This window comes from Convolutriloba macropyga, unplaced genomic scaffold (assembly GCF_964194025.1).
Source record: "Convolutriloba macropyga unplaced genomic scaffold, txConMacr16.3 SCAFFOLD_4026, whole genome shotgun sequence".
In the NCBI taxonomy this organism is placed as follows: Eukaryota; Metazoa; Xenacoelomorpha; order Acoela; family Convolutidae; genus Convolutriloba; species Convolutriloba macropyga.
The window spans coordinates 1-23,862 of NW_027450170.1; the positions used below are offsets into that span (position 1 = coordinate 1).

The window sequence follows — 23,862 nt, forward strand, 5'->3', positions numbered from 1 at the left end:
TACTAGTATGACGATGGAAAACTTGGGAGATTACAGAAAAATGCAAATTACCAAGCTTTCAGCTTGATAAAAATCTACCGAGTGGAAGAATTGAATTATGTCTTTAAGAAATTGAATTAGGAAAATATCAGAAGAAACATGAAGCAAAGAAAAACCAAAACAGTTGTTAAGCAATCAATTGGACATGTAGTTAACTAGCTGACTATTTATCGCTAACACCAAATAGGAAGCATATGAATCTATCATTACATAACAAGTGGACGAGTGAGCAATAAGAAATAAAAATGATTTGAATATAATTTGGTTTATTTTGAAGAAACTTCTCAATTGATTGGGCGATGTAGTGTGGATGAGTTGAAGTTGTGGCGTGCAATTCTATCTTAGAAACATTTTGACCAAGAGCAGCAATTCTGCTTTGCTTATTTGTCCATCTCCGTCCTTGTCTGCAAGAGTGAGTAGCTCTGCTTTGTAATCTGACACCTCAGAGTCCACAACTTCATCCTTGTCACTATCACTCTTTTTCTCTAAAATACCAAGGTTGAGGTCCCATCCGCAAGTGACCTCTAATCAGACCAATTCCAACGCACACGGTGTGTTCCCAGACCAAAATTACAGGGTCTGGGTTTTGGTTCTGTATGGCAATGGTATATTCAGAGGTCACTTCCGGATGGGAATGGTACGATCAGAGGTCAATTCCGGATGAGAATATATTTCTTCAGACTACAAACCTGAAGGTATATTTACTGTAACTTATTTAAGGTAAACTCATATATTGATGCAAAATTAAGTTAAATGTTACCTTGACTTCGCCTTAAACTGAGTAATGTAAAAGTTGATACTTCAGTGATGATAAGGCAAACTTACCTTAACTTTCTTCTTTAGAACGTATCAAAAATGCACAATTTTAGTAATATATTATGCTTTATTGGAGGACCAACTGATTTCTTTTTCTTAAAAACTCATATAAAAAAAATTCAACAAAAAAGCAAACAAAACGTTACTCTCAATGGTCATCAAACATTTTAAGGGTTACTAAAAAGAGCAAAAGTCAAAGAGCAGAACAGTTGGTAAATGCAATTTGCAGCGTGAATCGAAACCCAACCAAAGTTTTGATTAAAAATGCCTCAGCAGAATAAAAATTAATTGAGTAATGAACTTTCAAGACTTACAAACACCATCGAGGACATGCGAAAACAGTTAAAGCAAATACACGAAATCGTACAAGAACAGAAACAATTAATCGACAAACAAGCTCAAACGATGTCAGAACAAAACCATGTTATTGACAAACAAAAGCAGCAGATAGAATTGAAAGATAATGCAAACGCGTACCAGTGTCGAATGATTGATCAATTCCAATCGGAAGTCTGATATTTATGGGATCAGAACAGTTCGCTATTGGAAAACTTAATGGGTCACAATATTCAAAATTCAACAAATTTTTTGGAGCCGTCGGAACCAAAATTTTTTCCAAAATTTTTTAACAGAAACACTAACCATCTTATAATTTCAGACAGTACATACAAAAAAATACGACAACCTGATATTTCTTATGATACTGGGATTCATTCTTATCCCTCTGCAACAATTATTGATTTGGGACAAACAGTCGAACAGTATTCGTCAGGAGCGAAATACCAATCACTCATTTTTCATGCGGATCATAATAGTATAGATAAAGTTGTTTCGGGGGTGGCCGCAGCATCTCAATTATGTGAAACTGTTAAAAAAGCAATCAAAAAGTTGAAACCTCACAGAGTTCTACTTTCTGAAATTCCACAAGTTTAAAATGGCCATTATGGGCGTGAATCGAATAATATTGAAATTGAAGAGTTCAATAAGCAACTGGGAAATATTGCTTTGGAGTTAAATGGAACATTTAGATGGACAAAAGTAGAGGTTTTGAAATGCAACATTACAACATCCGAAATATCTAATGATGTTGTTCACTTAAATTTGGCTGGAGTAAAAAAAAATTGTCAAGAGTATTCGGAACTATTATCAACAGCATAATATTACTGTGTCACAAAACAACATTGCACTGCGACAAATTCAGCGTTTTTAATCAATCCTTTGGTTGTGTGACTTAATGTTTTTTTGTCAGCAAAAATGAGCAATTCCAAACTAACAGTTTTTGCTTTTTTACTTAGCACATCAAATGAAAAATTTATATATTCGGTTATGTCACACAACCAAAATCATGATTATTATAATGTGAAAATTAGGTTCCGCTTTTTTCGATTTTTGAGTATTTGCAAAATAGTTTTTTTACACTTCATGCGCTTGCTCCTAAGCGGTGATATTCATCTAAAACCGGGTCCTTTTTCTCACATTCGTGAATCGGACATGCTGATAGAAATAGTTAGAAAAGATTGCAAAAATCTAAACATTTGTCTTTTCAATGCACGCAGTTTAAAAAACAAATATGACTTTTTCACTGACTTTTTGACAAATTTGACTCAAAACACAATAGTAGTCCTAACTGAAACTTGGTTGAATGAAACAGATATTTATCCAGAGAATTTTTTGAGTCCGAACCACAAACTTTATTCAAAATCGAAGTCGTCAAAGACAGGAGTAAACAAGGGTGGGGGTGTTGCCATCTGTGTTCCTAGGGACATATCTTCAAAACAGCGAAATGATCTAAATGTACTCAATGAAAGCTTTTTTGAGTCCTTATGAGTAGAAATATCTGGGCTATCGGTTAGCAAAATCCTAATTAATGCTTCGTATTGTCCAAATTAAAACTTGGGAAACTATTTCATTGACGAATTAACATCAGAGACTTCCTCGGCGTACTCGATCACTGACGAAGTTTTGCTTTTTGGCGATTATGATCTCAATTATTTCAACAAAAGGGATTCCACTTTATTGGATGAATTTGCGAGTAATTCCGGCCTTACCTTGTCAAACACAGAAAAACCAACACGAGCCACCAGCCAAGGCGTAACACTAATCGATCATGGGTTTTCCAGCAAAAACCAAATTTAAGATGTTCAGATTTTTTCGCCATCAGTTGAAATGGATCACTTGATTGTTTTATACACTATCAATTTTTCTTTTGAACGTAAAAACAGGAAGCAAAGTTTTATTAGTAGAAATAAAAGAAAGTTCGATGCAAATAAATTTATTCTTGATCTTTCAAATCAGGACTGGAGTAACTTATATCATTGTGAAGATGGAAAGAGCATGTACAATGCTTTCATAAACGTTTTCAGTACTACTCTAGAGTTCCACGCCCCACTTATGAAAAGCTTTCAACCGGAAAAGAAAATTGCTGAAAAACCTTGGCTGACAAAAGAGTTGAGAGAAGAAATCGCCAAAAATTATAGACTTTTTAATATCTGGAAAAATAACCCATAGGAGCAAGCGCATACCATTTTCAAATATCAGAGAAATTTAGTTAATAGGCGTTCAAAAACAGCTCAAAACGAGTTTTGCAAACAATTTTTCAAAGAACTACCAACAAGTAAAGAACAATGGAGTTTCATCAAAAAAAGAATTGGCAAAGAAAGGGAGTGTCTCGTTATAGACAAACTGGTCGACGGTGAAACAAAAGTAGAAAAAGAAATTGATATTGCAAATTGTCTCAATAGAAGTTTTCAAAAACTAGGCTTATACAATAGACAATATGTGACAATATGAGAAGACAATATTTCTCGCATAGAAGTTAGGGAAAAGTTTTGCTTCAGAACAGTTACACTAAAGGAACTATATGATGCCATCGATTCACTCGACAACAATAAGTCTCCGGGTCCAGGAGTTTTTAATGCTTGGGCAATCAAGGCAGCAAAGCTTCCAATCGGAACTCATTTGCAATTTGTTTTTAACACATGCATTAGTCAAAATATTTTCCCGGATAATTTAAAAATTGCTTTCATTAGTCCGGTCTACAAAAAAGGGGACGTAAAAATTTGCGAGAACTATAGGCCTATCTCAATTACTCCAATGTTTGCAAAACTCTTTGAGCGTATACTTCTCAATCAGGTTAACAAATTTATACAAAAAGAAAAAATTTTGAACGGTACACAGTTTGGATTTCAAAAACATAAGTCTTCTACAGATGCTGTTTTACACTTAATCGAAGCATTACAAGAAAACTATGATAACTTAAAGTTTTCAGTTGCTGTTTTTTTTGATCTAGCTAAAGCATTTAATTCAATATCGCACAAAATTTTTCTCAAAAAAATTGAAGCTTACGGTTTTTCAGAGAGTGCAGTTGAATTATTTGCTTCATTTCTTAAAAACAGACAGCAGTGTGTTAAGATAAATGATGTTTACTCAGTATGGTTGGAAACAAATCATGGTGTTCCACAGGGAACGGTTTTAGGGCCACTAGTTTTTCTTCTCTATATTAATGATTTTCGAGAAAAGGTACAAGGAAACTTCGACATAATTCAATTTGCTGATGACACAAGTTTCCATTTTAGCAGAAACAATGTCAGCGAACTGGAAAAATGTGTTTCTGAAATAATGGAGAAAACAGATAAATATCTAAAGCAAAACAAATTAACCATGAGTACAGGTAAAACTAAACTTCTTTGCCTCTCGAAGGAACATGAAAATTTTGATCCAATAGTTTTTCGGGGACAAGAAATTAAACCACACAGTCACTGCAGATACTTGGGTATAATAATTGATTCTAAACTAAATTTTCATGTACAACTCAACAGAATCCTATCAAATATGGCCACAGCGATTAGATCCATATACTTTTACGTTATCAGTTACCTCTGGAAGCACGATTGATGCTATTCAAATCCCTAGTCCTTTCTCATTTAACTTTCAGTGCTCTATTTTTTCAGAACTTGATTTTCTCTGCATTGCAGCGAATTAATCGACAAATCAATTGGGGTATTAAAGTTTGCTATATGAGAAAAAAGTTTGAGAGATCTACAGATCTCTTAGTAAAATCTGGCATTTTGCCTGCAGAACTTTTAATAAGCCAGATGAGTGTTTCAAAACTTAGGAATGATATTTCATTATTGAAAACACACGGCACTGAGAGTTTTTGTCTAAGTGGTAATGTCTTAGTAAGAAAAAACAACAGAAATGAACAGCTAATTCTCTTAAGGTCGAGCAGTTGATCAATACAAAAAAGAAGCATCCAAAAGTGAAATAAACTTCCGCGTGATGTTTGGACTATCAGATCAAAATCAAAGTTTAAGCGCATGTTAAAACAGCATCTGCTCCAACAATTCAAACTTGTACCGTTGGAAAGAACGTTGGTGGCTTCAAAAGTTATTTTTACCTTTAGAAAACGGAACCACTAATTTTGATTTTTAACATTGTACTGATTTTGTTTATATAATTTTAAACTTGTAATATTTAACCCCTGGGTTATGTTTTCAATTTACTTGTCTAAAAAAATGGATCTAGAATCCGATTATGATCATTGCCTAAATCATTGTCATTACCCATACTAGCAGATCCCAAGATGCACTTGTTTTGGTAACAGAAACCGCGTTTTCTCGACTTACTCTGTTGCTAAGATTATAAAGCTTATTTGCTTATGCTTTTTATTTTTTTTTAGGATTTTCTTGCGTTTGTTTATACTGATTTTATTGCATTTGTATATTTTTCTCATTAATGACAGCCCCAATGTGTTTTCTACAAATGTGTTTTGACTGCACCACTGTCTTTAGAAATATATTAGTGAGCTTTTTGAAATTTATGGCTGTTTGTTTCTTTGTGATCTCGTGTTTTTTTCGTCATTAGGAAAAGGATTTATCAAAATTCCCACGGACTTTTGTTATTTTACTGTTTGATTTTCTAACGACTGATTAGGACGCCATTTATATTTGAAAACAATTAGTTTTTTCTTCTTGGCTTCATTTAAATATTTTCAGTTTCCTTCATTTAAATTTTGTCACTGGCATTTCGTCGCAAAATGAAATTCGGAGACAAAGCAAGCAGTTATCAGTTAATAAAAACTATGAAGTGGAGAATGAGAAACTCACACTTGAAGTCGCAGTTTCACCATTAACATTCAACATATTGAAACATTCACCATAGTAAAAGCAGTAGTAATAAAAATGCCTGTATTATAACGGGGGGGGGGGGCTGTCCCCCCCCCGTTAGAATACCGGCATGGCCTTTTTTAGGTGCCCTTGTCGAAGACTTGTAAAATTTTTCAAAAATTGTGGTTCTCGTGGTTGGCAGAGACTTGTAATTTTTTGTGAATTTGGTGTTGTGAGAGTGGTCGAACTTACAAAAGTTTTGGAAAAAAGTTGGTGCGGTGTAAAAATGAGTGAAACTTTTGCGAACTTTTCTAAAAATTCTGAATACTTTTTTTAGTCTAATAAGACTAATGAAGAACTGAAAAGCGAAAGTGACTAACCTGATGGATTACTGAGGTAAGGGAAGAAAAAAGATAGTTTAAATTTGATAAGTTTTTGTTCCAATGTAAGAAATATAATAGTTTTGCGAGTTTGAGACCGCAAAAGTGGCATTAACTTTGTGGGTTTTATTTCCCATATGTTTGAATTAAGAAGTAAGTGCGAAGTAATGAAATTGGAAGTTTGTTGATTTTCAAGCTTAGAGAGAAGTTTCAAAAAGAGTTTCGAACTAAAAATAGCGCATGAGAATGAATGGGGGACAAAATATCGTGAAAATTGACTGAAAAATTGAAGAAATTGGGTATGAAATTTGACAGAAAATTGGTTAGAAAAGTGATCTTACCGCTTCTTTACTGTGTCGGGAAATGCTTGATATGATGGCAAAATGAATTTTGGTCAAAATACGGGTTGAAAATAGTTTGAGTGGAGGGCTTAGGGTGTATTTTTGAAACCATTTTGCCTCAAGAACTGACAAAATTTTGAAAAAAGTGCATAAATTGCTGTTTTCTGGTGATGAAAAGTTTTTAAAAAATTTGTTTTTCGCCACCAAAAAGCATTTGTTTACATTTTAAAAACTATTAAAATATGGAAGGAGAAATACTGTTAAGGAATCGGGTTTATATTAAATATTTTTCAGTGATAACTTGTACCTAACTTAGTTTTTTGTAATTTTTGATGAAAAGAGGCCAAAAATGTGCAAAAATTGTTAATTTTTGAGGTAAGAATGTAGAATAAAATGTTCTATGCTAGCAGGAGAATTCTATAGGGGAGTGAGCAACAAAGTTTTATAAAGTGAAAGTTAGCTCTAACAATTAATAATGAGTAATTTGGTTTTGTTTGCATGTTACTTTTTGTTAAATTTTTGTCATTTTTTGGCGTTTTTTAATGAAAAAGTGGAAAAATTGATAATTCTTGGGCAAAGAATGTAAAATAAAGTGATGGTTCTTAGTTGAAACGCAATTTTCAATGGAATTTTGTCATTTAACAGCTTGGCGAAACAACTGTATCTAACTGACGTTCAATTGTACAGCATAAAGTGTACAAGGTCATTTTAATTATTTTTGCTTAAATTATGGATTAAAAAAAGTGTGAGAGATTAAGAACAAAAAGGCATGATTTTGACAATTTTGCTGGCTGTTAACCCATTTATGTTTCTATGAAGACTTCCTTGAAGTGTTCATGTATGCCTTCACTACATGGTAGACAAAACTTGCGTGTGGCAACCATAAAAGTAGGCTTAGTTTGAGTTTGAGTTCTATTTTTTAGCAAATCTGTGCAATCGACCATGTAAAGCCAAAGTGAGGAAAAGTGCTTTTAAATAGCTTTATTGGTATTGCATTTTCTTTACGGTTCAAATCAAAGCAAGCCGCATTTCTCAAATTCCTCTTACAGCGTTTCAATACCATTAGGTGTGTATTTCTTGTCCACAACGGAAACAAAGTTATGACTGAAAAATTTTCCTTTCACGATAATAGTGACTTTTACCACGAATAATACGAAGTGCTTTTTTGCTAGAGTTTGATAAGTAAAATAAGCTGAATGATCTGAGAATTGAATTATAAAATAGTCAAAATGTATAGAGTCAGGTTCACAAAAGAATTTCACACACACACACACACACACACACACACAACAAACAATATCAACAAAGGAATAAGTTTGATTTAGTTTTCATAATCGAGATCGATTCTTCGTTTCGTTGGTGCAAAACACTTGCTCACGGGTGGAGGCTTCCACTGCTCGAAACATCATCTAGTTTGTTTTCAGGCTTGATTTCAGGTGTACAGGCAATTGTATCATGAATCATGGCAGGTGTTGGTGGTTCGCTAAAAGTTTCTGGGTTCTCAATATCTGGTTTCATTTTCCAAATGCTCTCAACCAGCTTAAGATCTCTCCAGTATCCTTCTTGATTATCATGAAGCGGAATTTCTTTCACGTCATAATCGTAAAAAAAAATTTGTACTCCCTCGTTCAATGTGTCTGAGTCAAATACAAACTCTCTGACATAAGACGTTACAAAGTCCAGCAAGTATTGAGCTCTTTTCATAAGGCCTTTCTCAAATTGAAATGACTGAATAAAATCAAAAATCAAAATAGGCGCAGCCATGTGATTTACAGTAAGCCACTCATCTAACTGATAATCCTGCTGTACAATTATAACAGTCTGCTTTCTCTAAGTCTCATAATCAATTGTTCGGCTGTCAGGAGTCGATTCCGCCTTTAGAATGATGGCTAGAGGAGACATTAGAAATAATTTTTTTGCTAATGGTAGAATTTTGGTAATCGAAGTGAACAAAAGGAATCTGTTGTCAAAATCCAAGAACAGTTCTAACAAAAAAGATTTGGAATTGATTTGGGATTGCAAATGAAAGTTGAATCGAAAATTAGGACATTAAGAGTTCAGATTTAATTTTAAACTGAGGAGTTTTCAATCAATTCCTACCGTTTTTGTTGTAAAGGGTTGTTCAAGTAGCTTTTACACACAAGTTCAATACACTAAAATTCTTGTATTTTAGTTGAACCTCAGTATTCTTTTCGGTTTAATGTTTGTAATCTTTCCGTGTTAGCTATGTTGCATGTAACCACCCAATTTTTTTACTTTCTTATCTAGAGCAATTAATGAGTGCAGTATAATGTTCAAATACCAAACAGCGTTGATATGAGGAATGCTTTGTAGATCAAAAGATATATAAGTCTTTAGGCTTTGTTAACTCGAGGGTTTATTAAGCTTTGGAAGAAAACTTGACCTCACTGCTTTTACGACACTTTTTGTGCCTGCATACCACTCGAATACTTTTATTACTTTCTTATCAATGGTAATCAACAGTATAACGTATTGTTTTTGTGTGTGTGTGTGTGTCTGTGTATGTGTGTCTCTGTATGTGTGTGTGTGGTTACTAGTGTATTGTATAAACATTCTTTTTATTGCTTCCTTATCTTGAAACGGTTTCAAAAGAATTTACTTTTTTGTGATCAATGTTAAGTGTGTGCTTAATAAATCAAATCCCACTTTGTCTGTTGTCAATGAATTGTTTTCCCGACGCAATGACCAATTATCCATTTTCTTTTTTTTTCCAATAATTTTAATGCGCAGCCAGGCTAGCGAAAAGAAGATATGCGTCATGAAAAACCAATTGTATGCGGAAACTGTTTGAACAAAATCCCCAAAGTTATTTATCGGTTTCATCAATATACCCAATCAACAGTGTAAAATTAATTTAGTTTCTGGCTACAAGTGAATATTTCAGTGAACTTGCAGGGTTTGAATTTGATTTAGCGCAAAAATTGAGGCACTACGGTGGTATTATCGACACAGATAATTCTTCAGTAGATAAATACTTGAAAATCTGAAAAGTTTTACGTTTGCACGCTATTTTACACGACGTAGGTGATTTCAAATACGAAATAAATAACCAAGGACCTCATTACTCTTATAAGCTTCCGTGAAAAAGCAGCAACTGTTTCAGCGGTCATTTGTCGGGAATAATTATTATGTTTATATCTAAATATTTTCATCCGTCAATTTTTCATTAATTGGAATGCTGAGTAGTAAAACAGTTGTGTTAGACGTTGAATGGTTTCGTCACAGAAAAGAAAAATTTACTGTTAAAGAACTTAATGTTTGCACCAAGGACTATCTTGACTGCGTGTCAGTTTTACCTCCAAGAAGTTATAGTGAGTTGGCAACTCAACAAAAGCAATCTTTCAGTTGGTTGACTAAAAATTTGCACGGTATTGAGTGGGACAAAGGAAACTATCCCTATATCTATCTTACACAAATAATTCAAAGCGTTCGCTTGAGGAATCCGGGTGCAATTTTCTTTGCTAAGGGAGAGGAAAAAGTAAAATTTTTGTCAGATTTGCTTGAGTGCTCTATCGTTGATCTGAATTCACTCGCGTGTCCTTCGATATCTGTGAACTATTTTACACAAAACTGTCGAAATCATTCAAAGGACAAAATATTTTTAACAAACAATGTGCAAAAGAAAAAGTCATATTCTATTTCAACTGGTTAACAAATGAGAGAGGAATTGACGAAAGTGGAAGCGCCCTTGTCACCGTGTTCAACAAATTGAGCCTTGATTACCGGGGACGAGAATCTGAGTTTTTGAATTTCCAAAGACGAAACCATAAAAACCGGAAATCAGTTTTTACAGAAAAAAAATATATTGTTGCTGACTGAGGACGAAGTTCACTCATTTACTCAATTAGTATATTATATTAAACCTTTTTCTTCAGTGGAAGTCTGTCCTCCGAGACTCTTACTGATGTCGAAGCTCCCTGTTGGTGAAGAAATAGACAAGATCGATCCTTCGCTGCCAAAAGAGATTCAACACTAGATGAAGGAAGAAAGAGTGCACAAAATTGTTCATTATGACAAAACTGAGAGACTCTCTGAGTGCCTTATGGTTCATATGAAAGACTCTCTAACTGAGTTCACTTGCTATGAATTGTCATATTTAGTGAGACTTTTTCTCAATAATTTTTTAAGAAAATTTGTTTTGTCTCGAGATGGAGGGAGTAGCCATTGATCAAGTTGATGCTGTTGTAGAAGAACGTTTTTTGAAAAAAAAAGTAGCAGCATGTCTTGATAAAAATTTCGTAATCAGACAACGTTGCCACGGTCGGAAGTTGTATTTTTCGTTCAAATGTTTGTTATTTTACTGCTAATATCACTTTGCATTGTTAAATTAACCGTTTTAAAACCAAATTATGAAGAAACATCAGTTTGGATGTCAATATTTTCAAATTCAATCGAATACATTTTACCAAATACAAGAATATGAATAAGATTATATCTAAGCAAGATAGGGTCTTCATGGCCGTTTTAGGTTCTTCAGGTTGTGGCAAAACAGACTTAATGCTGAGTGGATACACATTTTACCCAAAATTTAACAACATTATATTTTGATACAGCGAAATACAACAGATATATATTTAAAATTGGGAGAACACTTGGTGTTACGTTTGTAAAGTACGCCAATTTAGAATTTTCGAATAGCCTTGCAAACTGTCCTCTGATAATAGACGACTCGTGCGAAGAAATGTACAATGACAAAGAATTTGTTAAACTGGCCACTGCAGCGCGCCACAAAAACATTAATGTTAATTTTATAAATCACAACTTTTATCAAAAGAGTAAGTGATCTCGTACAATAGACTTGAACACAACACACATCATTTCGTTCAAATCAGCTCTTGATATTCAACAAGTCGAAATTTCAGGCCAACAGTTGAACTTTGTTAAATTTTCAAAACTTTGCTATCAATTGTCAACGAAAGAACCGTTTGGTCATTTACTTATCAATCTTGATCCAAAAGCTTCTGATTGTTTACGATACTGTTCAAATATTTCTGAGCCAGTTCCTGCAGTTTTTGTAGATTCCATCTGATAAATCAAAGACAATTCCTCTAAAAAATGAAAAAAAAGTACCTATAATGAAGCAAATGGTGCATTTGCAGCCAAAACAGTTAAGGATATATTTGCGTTGTTGTGATACTGCTGTTATACTGGTTTTGTGCTAATGTCTTCACAATGATTTACGGGATTTGTCAACTGATAAACGACGAGCACTTTTACTAACAGAAACCGGTTTCGAACTGATTCAACTCATAATTCCTCACAAATTCAAAATGATCCCAGAGTTCAGCCTACAGTGCTCAATTTTCGTTTTTGAACCGTATGCAACCAAACACTGACCAAGAGAACCAAGAAAATTTGGATACAAGGGAAGCAACTGATCCCATTGAGTTGTCAAAATTACCTGCGGACAAAATTCTGCAAAATCTCAATATGCTAGTGCCAGCAAAATTTACCAGGTCGGAAAAAATAGTTAATCTAACTGAGGAATCAAAAAAATGCTATAGACGAAAATGAAAATGTCATTTGGTGATGGAACAGCGACAGGAATAAATGGACCCAGTTTTCTCTAAGATTTAGAGCAACCAACTAAATAAATAGATAATCCAGATTATTTCAAGATTCTAGAGGCCTTAAACACAAAAGTAGACTTGGTGATCAACAGTAATGCTAAAATTGCGATCCGGAAAAATACTCATAGTGTTACCAAACAGAAAAAGAACAAAACTGTTGCGCCAAAATGAATCAGGCACAAATAAACCAGCCAATTACTTACAGGGGAATCCTCAGACGCCGGAAGTGGTTTCGAAAACTCAAAGGAAGACAGAACTCAGCAAGAGGAGAAGGACTGGGATTATTTTGACGAATGAAAAAAGTGCTTTAGTTTAAAAAGATTTCCAACACTGAAAGACATTGCTTACGACATAAATGAGATTTGGTCGCTAGACTTGGCTTATGTGGATAAATTAGCAAAAGAGAAAAAAGATGTAAAATATTTATTGGTTGCTGCGGACTGCCTCTCACGTTATCTACGGGTCGAACCCTTAATTACAAAGTAAGCATCAACAACAGCAGATGAGTTTAAGAAAATGATAAAAAACAATCGACCTAAAAAACTTTGGGTAGATGCTGTTACAGAATTTAAGGGCTCCTTCAGCACTCTTTTTCAGAAAAAAGAAATTGAAGTTTATGAAACTTTCAGCGAGAAAAAAATCAGCATTTGCGGGAAGAAATATACGATCGCTCAAGAAATTGATATACAAGTATTTAAAGGACAAATGGTCATACTCGTATAACAATCAGTTTCAGAGCTTTTTACGAACCATTAACTCTAGAGTCAACAGATTAACGAAATTGGCGCCGAATAAAGTAACAAATAAAGACGTTCCTACTTGATACAATTAATTTTTGATGCATCAACAAAACTAGTTCGCCGACCAAAGTTTCACGTTGGGGACTTTGTGCGAATATCAAAAAAGCGGATCTTCCTTTTAGAAAAGGAAACAAGCAAACACTTACCAACAAAATTTTTGAGATTTACGATATACCTACAATAAACCCCCGTACTAATAGTCTCATTGACGCATCCCAAGAGCCAGTCAAAAGAAAAATTAATGAATTAATATTGGTTAAAGTTAAAGTCAACAGTAGTGAAATAACAAAACATGAATGCATTCAGGATTCACTTAGTTTCATCAGCCTCTACGAATATTTTTCCTCAAAACACCTTTTCCTCATTCAAAAATTATTTCAATGAAAAGTTTAATTTGGAGAGGGATTGGCGAGTTGCACTAAGTGAAATTATCTGCCCGGTAAAAAAAATAAAGTGAACAACAGAGATTTGAAGATAATTTTTTCCGAAGGCCTTAAGTTTTATGTGAAAAGTATTCCATTTGATGCTGTCTCCAGACCATACGGAGGAGAACGAGCCAATCATTGAAATTGGTTCCTATGAAAACCGGGACATCTTTTGAGATCCTTAAAAACAGCTACCTGATTGCCTCATTTTGACTATCAATTTAACAAAATCATTGGGGTTTTGTTCCTCTTTTTTTGGTAAAAAGGAAGGAATTACTTTTCCGGATAACGAAATTCTAAGCATACTAGCTTTCAACGGTATTCATGATGGGTCTCAAAACACCTTTTCCTCATTCAAAAATTATTTCAATGAAAAGTTTAATTTGGAGAGGGATTGGCGAGTTGCACTAAGTGAAATTATCTGCCCGGCAAAAAAAATAAAGTGAACAACAGAGATTTGAAGATACTTTTTTCCGAAGGCCTTAAGTTTTATGTGAAAAGTATTCCATTTGGTGCTGTCTCCAGACCATACGGAGGAGAAAGAGCCAATCATTGAAATTGGTTCCTATGAAAACCGGGACCATCTTTTGAGATCCTTAAAAACAGCTACCTGATTGCCTCATTTTGACTATCAATTTAACAAAATCAATGGGGTTTTGTTTCTCTTTTTTTGGTAAAAAGGAAGGAATTACTTTTCCGGATATCGAAATTCTAAGCATACTAGCTTTCAACGGTATTCATAATGGGTCTGGTTATCATTTTTGGATACAAGATGTTTGACACTTTTGAAAGTCTTACCAATGCTGATGATGAAGAAAAAACTTGTGTTGGTGATTATCTTCATGATTTCTCTCCAGGGACGCAACTGATCTTTTTTTACGTTAACATAATTGAGTATCAATACGTAGGTGATACTAGAGCTGCTTTTATTCGGGTCCTTGATTCAACACAACGCCTGAAAAACGGTAGCCCCTGCGAAATAGAGTCAACACACAGAGAATTGTTTTCAACAACCGGGAATACAAAAAATTATTATCAGCAAATTTTCAGTTAATTGAAATTAAATTCCGGACAGAAACCGGACAATTAGTTCCTTTCGCTGGAACAGGAAAAGTTATTTTGACTCTAAAAAAAATTTGACTAAATGGAAGCCTACTATCAACAGCAATCGGTGTCATCGTACTTTTCAGGACATTAACGCCAACGAGGAACTGGCTTTGGAGCTTTAGCAGCAGGTATTGGCAGAGCCGCATTACCGATTACAAGAAAATTTCTTTGGACTGTATGCAAAAAGATTGGACGTGAATTAATTGTTCAAGAAGCTCCTGAGCTGGTAGATTTAGTTACAAAGAAAAAGTCTCTAAAACAAGCAAAAAATCGACTGTGTAACAAACTGTAAGAAAACAAGTGGGCGGATCAAAAACAGGAAGAATGTGTAAATTGAAAGCAAACGGTGAGAAACCAAAACAAGGCATTCGTAAGAAGAAGCCTTTGAGGAGAAGTCGGTCAAATTTCCTTTCAAAAGTTCAAAAAGATTACTAATTTACTGCCCGCAGAAGCAACACAAACCACACTTGATTTGTTTGGAAAACAGCCTCTGCTTAATATTTTTGACAATGTTTTTACTCAAAAGGTCGGACCATCATATTCCCCGGATGGTCCAATGATTGAGTATGAGGTTTTGGGTAACAGGAACAATTTCAAAGGTTTACAAAAATTTCTCCTTGAAATTAAATGCAAAATCTCCCGAAACAATGACGGCGATTTACGGACAAGAACTGATGCTACAAATACAGACGCGCCATACTTAAGCAACAACGCATTACTTTTTTTATTTTCACAATGCACTGTATCTGCTAACAGTGTTGAAATTTCCAACACAAACGGAAATTGTGCGCTCAAAACATTCATTGAAAGGGAATTTTCGTCAGGAAAAACTGCAGAAAAAACATGGCTAGTTTGTCAGGGATTTTATTACGAGGATGAGCCAGCTAAAATTGATGGCAACGACAGTCGCGCGGACGACGTAGAGGCCAGAAAAGCTCTTGTTCCTAACTCCCATGAAAACTATTTTATTGTAAATCCGGCGAAAGATATTTTAACTTGTGATAAACACTTACTTAGTGGTGTCACTCTGCGAATTTAAGTCAGAAGTTCTACAAATGATTTTATTGTAGTTTCAGTGTCAAACAAACATTACAAATTTAAAATAATTGAAGCTAATCTCCACGTTAGACAAATGACAATTGCGAATCTTGTTTTTACGGCAATTGAGAAAACTCTACTAAAAACACCTGCCGTGTATCGCTATACAGAGGTATTGCCACGTACCTGTTTAGCTACAACTGGAATATTTTCAAGTTGGAGTCATGAGGACATTTTCTCAAAAGAACCTCTACGACGTATGATAATCGCAAGGGCAGCAAATCAAGCATACTTCGGAATTAATTGCACCAATCCTTTTCACTACCAGAAATTCAAGTTCAGCCTAATTGTTGTTTATAGAAACGGTCAACCTATTGTTGGAACACCAGTCTCAACAACTTTTAACCACCGCACTTACGTCAATACTATGGAAGCTCTGGATTTTCCTGACAAAGGTGGTCATGGCATAACTCTGGACAATTATCCCAATCACCTATCTTTAGCTTTTGACTTAACTTCAACGCAAGAGTCTTCTCAAGATTTCATTCATCCAGAACAAACAAATTGCTCAATTTCGGTTCAACTTATATTTGACGGATCATTGGCAGCCAACATAGAAATTTTGTTTCTGGGCGAAAAAAGCTCAACGTTTTTTGTTAAATCGGAACAAAAGTTGACAAAAAACTCAATTATCCCCTACCCCACCGATGGATAGTGATAAAATACGCTATTTAATGGGAAAATTTTTTGATATAAAATATTTTTTATGGAGTTTTTGCAGCAGACAATTTCCTAAAGCTAGCAATCGAAGGATTTATTATAGTTAATGCTTCACCAGCGCATTATGAGAGAAGTAATGAACGGTTCTTTTGGTTCACGAAAACAATGTTTATTTGGCTGATCCGCTTGGAATACCGATACAAAACTATCAAATACAAATCTATCGAATACAAAACTATCGATACAAATATATTACCGCCTGGTGCAGTTTCACAATGAACTAACTCAAGCACTCAAACTTAAGCCAGTTGAAAATCAAAACTCAAAATTCTGTGGACTTTTTTGCATTTAAATTCCGCATTTGATGTTTGGTTACGAATATCCTTTATTGTTGATTACGAACGATAATGATTTGCTACGCTTTGCTAATCGTATGCTCTAACGTTTTTAATTAACTTTTTTTGCTCAATTTTTTCTTTAACAACAACAACAACACAATTATTAATTAGAAGATTTCGATTCTACATTAAAAATTATAAGAATCAAAATATTATAAAAATGCAAACAACCATAGCAACTATTTAACATATCAAGTATTTTGGAAAGCTCACCGTACAGACCACGATTATTAATATTATAGAATCTATCAGTCGTACAAGTAAGCAAAAAGTCAGTTTGAGTTTGAACACTATTGGTAAAAACACAATCAACATTAGGTAGTTTTCTCTTAGCGTTTTCAAAGTTCAATTGCTGTTGCTCGTTGTAGTTCAACGCTTTGTCGGTTTTTTCATTATTTCTCCACGAAAAATTGTCTTTGATAAGTTGTTTTTGATAAAAAGTTTGAAATATGTGAAGAGACAAGGTATACTAAACGGTTTGGGTGCTGTAGACTTGAAAGAATCAGGAAGTTGATCGTTGGAGGCAACAACATGATAATGAAATCCAGGTAATTTGCAAAAATTGTCATTCATATGCAAGCTGCAGGCAAAGTTCTTTGTTACTGTATGGTCAAATGGTCAAATATAGGCTCATTTTGACATATAAAAAAAACGATATTCAAAGAATACGATATTCAAAAAAAAACGATTTATCAAAGCATTCATTGAAAGGGAATTTTCGACAGGAAAAACTGCAGAAAAAACATGGCTAGTTTGTCAGGGATTTTATTACGAGGATGAGCCAGCTAAAATTGATGGCAACGACGGTCGCGCGGACGACGTAGAGGCCAGAAAAGCTCTTGTTCCTAATTCCCATGAAAACTATTTTATTGGAAATCCGGCGAAAGATTTTTTAACTTGTGATAAACACCTACTTAGTGGTGTCACTCTGCGAATTTAAGTCAGAAGGTCTACAAATGATTTTATTGTAGTTTCAGTGTCAAACAATCATTACAAATTTAAAATAATTGAAGCTAATCTCCACGTTAGACAAATGACAATTGCGGATCTTGCTTTTACGGCAATTGAGAAAACTCTTCTAAAAACACCTGCCTTGTATCGCTATACAGAGGTATTGCCACGTACCTTTTTAGCTACAACTGGAATATTTTGAAGTTGGAGTCATGAAGACATTTTATCAAAAGAACCTCTACGACGTATGATAATCGCAAGGGCAGCAAATCAAGCATACTTCGGAATTAATTGCAACAATCCTTTTCACTACCAGAAATTCAATTTCAGCCAAATTGTTGTTTATAGAAATTGTCAACCTATTGTTGGAACACCGGTCTCAACAACTTTTAACCACCGCACTTACTTCAATACTCTGGAAGCCCTGGATTTTCCTGACAAAGGTGGTCATGGCAAAACTCTGGACAATTATCCCAATCACCTAACTTTAGCTTTTGACTTAACTTCAACGCAAGAGTCTTCTCAAGATTTCATTCATCCAGAACAAACAAATTGCTCAATTTCGGTTCAACTTATATTTTACGCATCATTGGCAGCCAACATAGAAATTTTGTTTCTGGGCGAAAAAAACTCAACGTTTTTTGTTAAATCGGAACAAAAGGTGACAAAAAACTCAATTACCCCCTACCCCACCGATGGATAGTGATAAAATACGCTATTTGTTGGGAAAATTTTTTCATATGAATTTTTTTCATGGAGTTTTTCCAGCAGACAATTTCCTAAAGCTAGCAATCGAAGGATTTATTATAGTTAATGCTTCACAAGCGCATTATGAGAGAAGTAATGAACGGTTCTTTTGGTTCACGAAAACAATGTTTATTTGGCTGATCCGCTTGGAATACCGATACAAAACTATCAAATACAAATCTATCAAATACAAAACTATCGATACAAATCTATTGCCGTCTGGTGCAGTTTTACAATGAAGTAACTCAAGCACTCAAACTTAAGCCAGTTCAAAATCAAAACTCAAAAGTCTGTGGACTTTTTTGCATTTAAATTCCGCATGTGATGTTTGGTTACGAATATCCTTTATTGTTGAATACGAACGATAATGATTTGCTACGCTTTGCTAATCGTATGCTCTAACGTTTGCTCAATTTTTTCTTTAAAAACAACAACAACACAATTATTAATTAAAAGATTTCGATTCTACAATAAAAATTATAAGAATCAAAATATTATCAAAATGCAAACAACCATAGCAACTATTTAACATATCAAGTATTTTGGAAAGCTCACCGTACAGACCACGATTATTAATATTATAGAATCTATCAGTCGTACAAGTAGGCCAAAAGTCAGTTTGAGTTTGAACACTATTGGTAAAAACACAATCAACATTAGGTAGTTTTCTCTTAGCGTTTTCAAAGTTCAATTGCTGTTGCTCGTTGTAGTTCAACGCTTTGTCGGTTTTTTCATTATTTCTCCACGAAAAATTGTCTCTGATAAGTTGTTTTTAATAAAAAGTTTGAAATAGGTGAAGAGACAAGGTATACTAAACCGTTTGGATGCTGTAGACTTGAAAAAATCAGGAAGTTGATCGTTGGAGGCAATAACATGATAATGAAATCCAGGTAATTTACAAAAATTGTCATTCATGTGCAAGCTGCAGGCAAAGTTCTCTGTTACTGTATGGTCAAATATAGGCTCACTTTGACATATAAAAAAACGATATTGTTTGGCAAACTGACGAAAATATTCCGGAGTGCGCTCAACCCTTGCCTCCACCATTTTGGTAAATAGTTTTCCTTGTCACTTTCACTTGCTTTAATTGCAATTTTTTGTCGTAATTTTTTTGCTCTTCCACCTTCGTACTGCAGCTTTTTTGAGATCTCTTTCACAACCAGATCGTTGCCTTTGTTTATTTTTCTTTGCAGTTCCTCGAGACGACAGATCTTGAATCGTTTTTTTTTTCGGGCCGAGAAGATCGAATTCAGCAGCTGAGAGAGCTTTTCTTTGGTTAAAACGAACTTCCTCGGAATCTTTTTTGAAGAATTGTAGAGTAATATTTGTTCCCGTTGTTTTGTATGTTTTCCCTGAAGGAACAACAATTTGTTTGCTAAAGCACGAAATTTCGTGGTAAGTCACTATTATCGTGGAAGGAAAACTTTTCAGTAACTTTGTTTCCGTTGTGGACAAGAAATACACTCTTAATGGTATCGAAACGCTGTAAGAGGAAATTAAGAAATGCGGCTTGCTCTGATTTGAATCGTAAAGAAAATGCAATACCAATAAAACTATTTAAGAGCACTTTTCCTCACTTTGGCTTTACATGGTCGATTGCACAAATTTGATAAAAACAGAACTCAAACTCAGCTTACCTTTTTGGTTGCCACACCCAAGTGTTTTCTACCATCTAGTGAAGTAATACATGAACACTTGAAAGAAGTCTTCATAGAAACGTAAATGGGTTAACAGCCAGCAAAATTGTCAAAATCATGCCTTTATTAATCTCAATCTCTCACACTTTTTTATCAACAATTTCAGCTCAAATAATTAAAATAACGTTGTACAATTGAAAACTGTACAATTGGACGTCAGCTATTTTAGTCGACTGTCCTTTTATAACAATTGGTTCGCAAAATAGCGATAGTTTTAACTAAAAAATATAAAAAATAACAAAAAAAACATATATGCAGCAACCAGTTAATCGCTATTATTTTTTTCGCCAAGCTGTTAAATTCCATTGAAAATTGCGTTTCAACTAAGAACCATCACCTTATTCTACATTCTTCGCCCAAGAAACAATTTGTTTAATTGTTTGTCAAAAAACGCCGAAAAATGACAAAAATTTAACAAAAAGTAATATGCAAACAACACTCAATTACTCATTAATAATTGTTCGAGCAAACTTTCATCTTATTAAACTTTGTTGCCCACTCCCTTATAAACAGCAAAGAACATTTATTCTACATTTTTACCACATTTTTGCACATTTTTGGCCTTTTTTCATCAAAAAATACAAAAAATTTAGATGCAATTTATAACTAAATAATACTTAATATAAACCCGATTCCTTAAAAGTATTTCTCTTTTCATGTTTCAATATTTTCTTAAAAAGTATATAAATGCTTATTGGCGGCGAAAAACAATAATTTAAACTTTTTACCGCCAAAATCAGCAATTTTCACACTTTTTTTCAATTTTTTTTTGTTTTTGACGCAAAATGGTTTCAATGCACCTTAAGTGCTCCACTCAAACTTTTTTAACCCGTAATTTTACCAAAATTCATTTGGCCCCACATCAAGCATTTCCCGACACTGTAATGAAGCGATAAAATCACTTTTTTAACCAATTCTCAGACAAATTTTAAACATCATTTTCTTCAATTTTTCAGTCAATTTTCATGATAATTTGTCCCTCATTCATTCTCATGCGCTATTTTCAGTTCGAAACTCTTTTTGAAACTTCTCTCTAAGCTTGAAAATCAACAAACTTCCAATTTCATTACTTCGCACTTTTTTGTTAATTCAAACATATGGGCAATAAAACCCATAAAACTAATACCACTTTTGCGGTCTCAATCTTGCGAAACTATTAAATTTCTTACATTGGAACAAAAACTTATCAAATATAAACTATCTTTTTTCTTTCCTTACCTCAGTAATCCATCAGGTTAGTCACTTTCGCTTTTCAGTCCTTTATTAGTCTCATTAGACTAGCAAAAGAAAAAAAAAATCGCAAAATTTTAGAAAAATTTAGAAAAGTTCTACACGTTCACCGCACCAAATGTTTTCCAAAAATTTGACAAGTTCCACCACTCTCACAACACCAAATTCACACAAAAAAAATACAAGTCTTTGCCAACCACGAGAAACAAAATTTTCGAAAATTTTTACAAGTTTTCGACAAGGGCACCTAATAAAGACCATGCCGGTATTGTAACGGGGTGGGACAGGTCCCCCCGTTATAATACAGGCATTTTTACTACTACTAAAAGCCTTCATGGCGAAAGTAGGAAAATTTTGTGCGCTAATAATTTTTCCCCCTTTCTCTTCGAGAGATATCGACCCCTTGAACTTCTGCATTTGGGTAAGTGTATATCTCTGCTGTTAAGATTATGAAGCATATTTGTATCTAAAGTCATTCTAAGCTTCTCTATTTTTGCAACCAAGTTTTGCATCATCTATTAATAGATGACGCAAAAATTGGTTGCAAAAATTAAACAAATGATGAGTTTGGTCTTACAAAATAGCAAAAGTTCCTAAAAGGTGCACTATTGCGCACTCTTGCATCGTCAGTTTTAGTTACTCGTAGTTCATCAATTGCAGCGTACCCGATATTTCAAAAATCTCGATCTTTTCAATGAATACAATAATAGAAATAGAGAAGCTTAGAAGTACTTCAGATACCAAAATGCTAAAAACATGCTACCAATATGGTAGAAAAAGATCAGAACATACTGGAAAATATCAAAAACCGGTTTTTCAACTGGACTTGAGAGATTTTTCCGACACAAATTTAGCTATTTTATCACTTCTCTTGTTCTCGAGGCCAGTTCTGATCGGAATCAATTGCGCCGTAGCGGTTTCTGATCAGACTCAATTGCGCTCCTAGCATTTTTGATAATTGACTCAGTTGCGCTCAAAACCGTTTTTGTCAGATCCAGTTGCGCTCGAAATTCTCTCTGATCGGAAGGCTTCGAGCGCAGGTTTATCGATTATCCTGCGCTCGAAGCACTCCTGGTCCAGACTGAGTTGCACTTGGAGCTGTTTATGATCAGATTCAGTTGCGCTCGAAGTCGTTCATGATCAGACTCAAGCCAGCTCGACAGTTTCTATGCGCTCGAAGTGCGCTCAAATCCGCCTATGATCAGACTCAAATGCGCTCATTCCACCTTCCAGACCCTGTGATTTCGAGCGCACAAAGGTCAGGTGTGCGCTCGAAATGGTCTGGACCAGGACGGTTTCGAGCGCACACCTCAGCCTGGGTTTGCCTTCGCCATACAGAATGTCAGGGCTTCCATTTGATTTTGATTGCAACTTTTTTATTGAACTTTTTGATAATAATGGATGTTAAAATCTTCCGTTAAGTAACTTTCATTAGATTATGACACTGACTGATTAGATCCCTGACTAGTAGTTCCAGCTCCTCCTCTTGAATGTATCCAGAGTTGTCTGTGTCGTAATGCTGGAATATCTTGTCAACATCCAGACTACTCATCTTACACTCCACCACCAACTTCTGCAAACCACTCTCTTCCACTGGTAAAATATCCATCATTTCACTCATGCCAAACTTGCCTTTCTCTCCTGTGTTGTACTCCGTCACAAATGCCTAAAAAATTATTCAAGTTTGCGGGTCAAAATACGGACAAAAATGACATCGCACTGTGAACGAGATCAGAAAGGCTTCTTAACATCTTCTTAAAATGTCTTTCTGTGATTACTTAAGTGTCAAACCAACTACCTGAGCTCAAACTCTAAATGTGCAGACCAACTACCAACTTTTATGAGCTCATTAAGAAAAAGAAAAAGAAATGTATAGATGAAATTTTCAGCTGAGTCGAAAACTTGCCCTTAACAAGAGTTACCATTTCCAATGACTTTGACGTAGAGTGTGACTTTTATCAACAGTCGAATAAAATGATGATTGCAACAACACATAACCACGTGCTTGAAATAGAAGTTCATCATTTCAAACGATTTTTTTAATCAAATTCACTTGGTCTTTTAAGTCTCTTAAGAATAAAGCATTATAAAGCATTTCAGAAACAAGTTGAGCTATAGATGAGAGGCTAAAATCTATGTTTCCTCAGCTCACGCAATTCGCTACCTTTGAAACATTTTTGGTGGCTTCTTTGTCCATCTTCTCGTTAAACACAATTTCGACCAGGTCATACATGAACTTTTCAAACTCGCTTTCTTCGCCTTCCAATTTTGGATCCACCTCTATGAATCCACTCCTGAAACAAATATTGAAACAGCTCACCTGCTATTCATGGCAGCGAGAAAACTTGACCAATTGGCACAAAATGAAACTGAGCAACGGTCAAACAAATCAAAAATTGTAGCAGCTCATTTATATATATATATATATATATATATATATCAGATTTTGAGAGGGGTTTAGTTCAGTGTGATTCTGT

The 23,862-nt window shown here is 34.5% G+C and overlaps 1 protein-coding gene across 1 annotated transcript; it reads right to left on the minus strand.

Annotated features, from left to right (window-relative positions):
* Positions 1 to 95: 95 nt before the first annotated feature.
* Positions 96 to 23,679, minus strand: LOC142355678 (calbindin-like; the record flags this gene model as incomplete). The annotated part of the gene is made up of 3 exons (XM_075407764.1): positions 96 to 524; positions 22,835 to 23,051; positions 23,550 to 23,679. Coding segments are annotated over 3 exons (496 nt in total), but the record flags the coding sequence as incomplete, so codon positions are not given.
* Between the last annotated feature and the right edge of the window lie 183 nt (positions 23,680 to 23,862).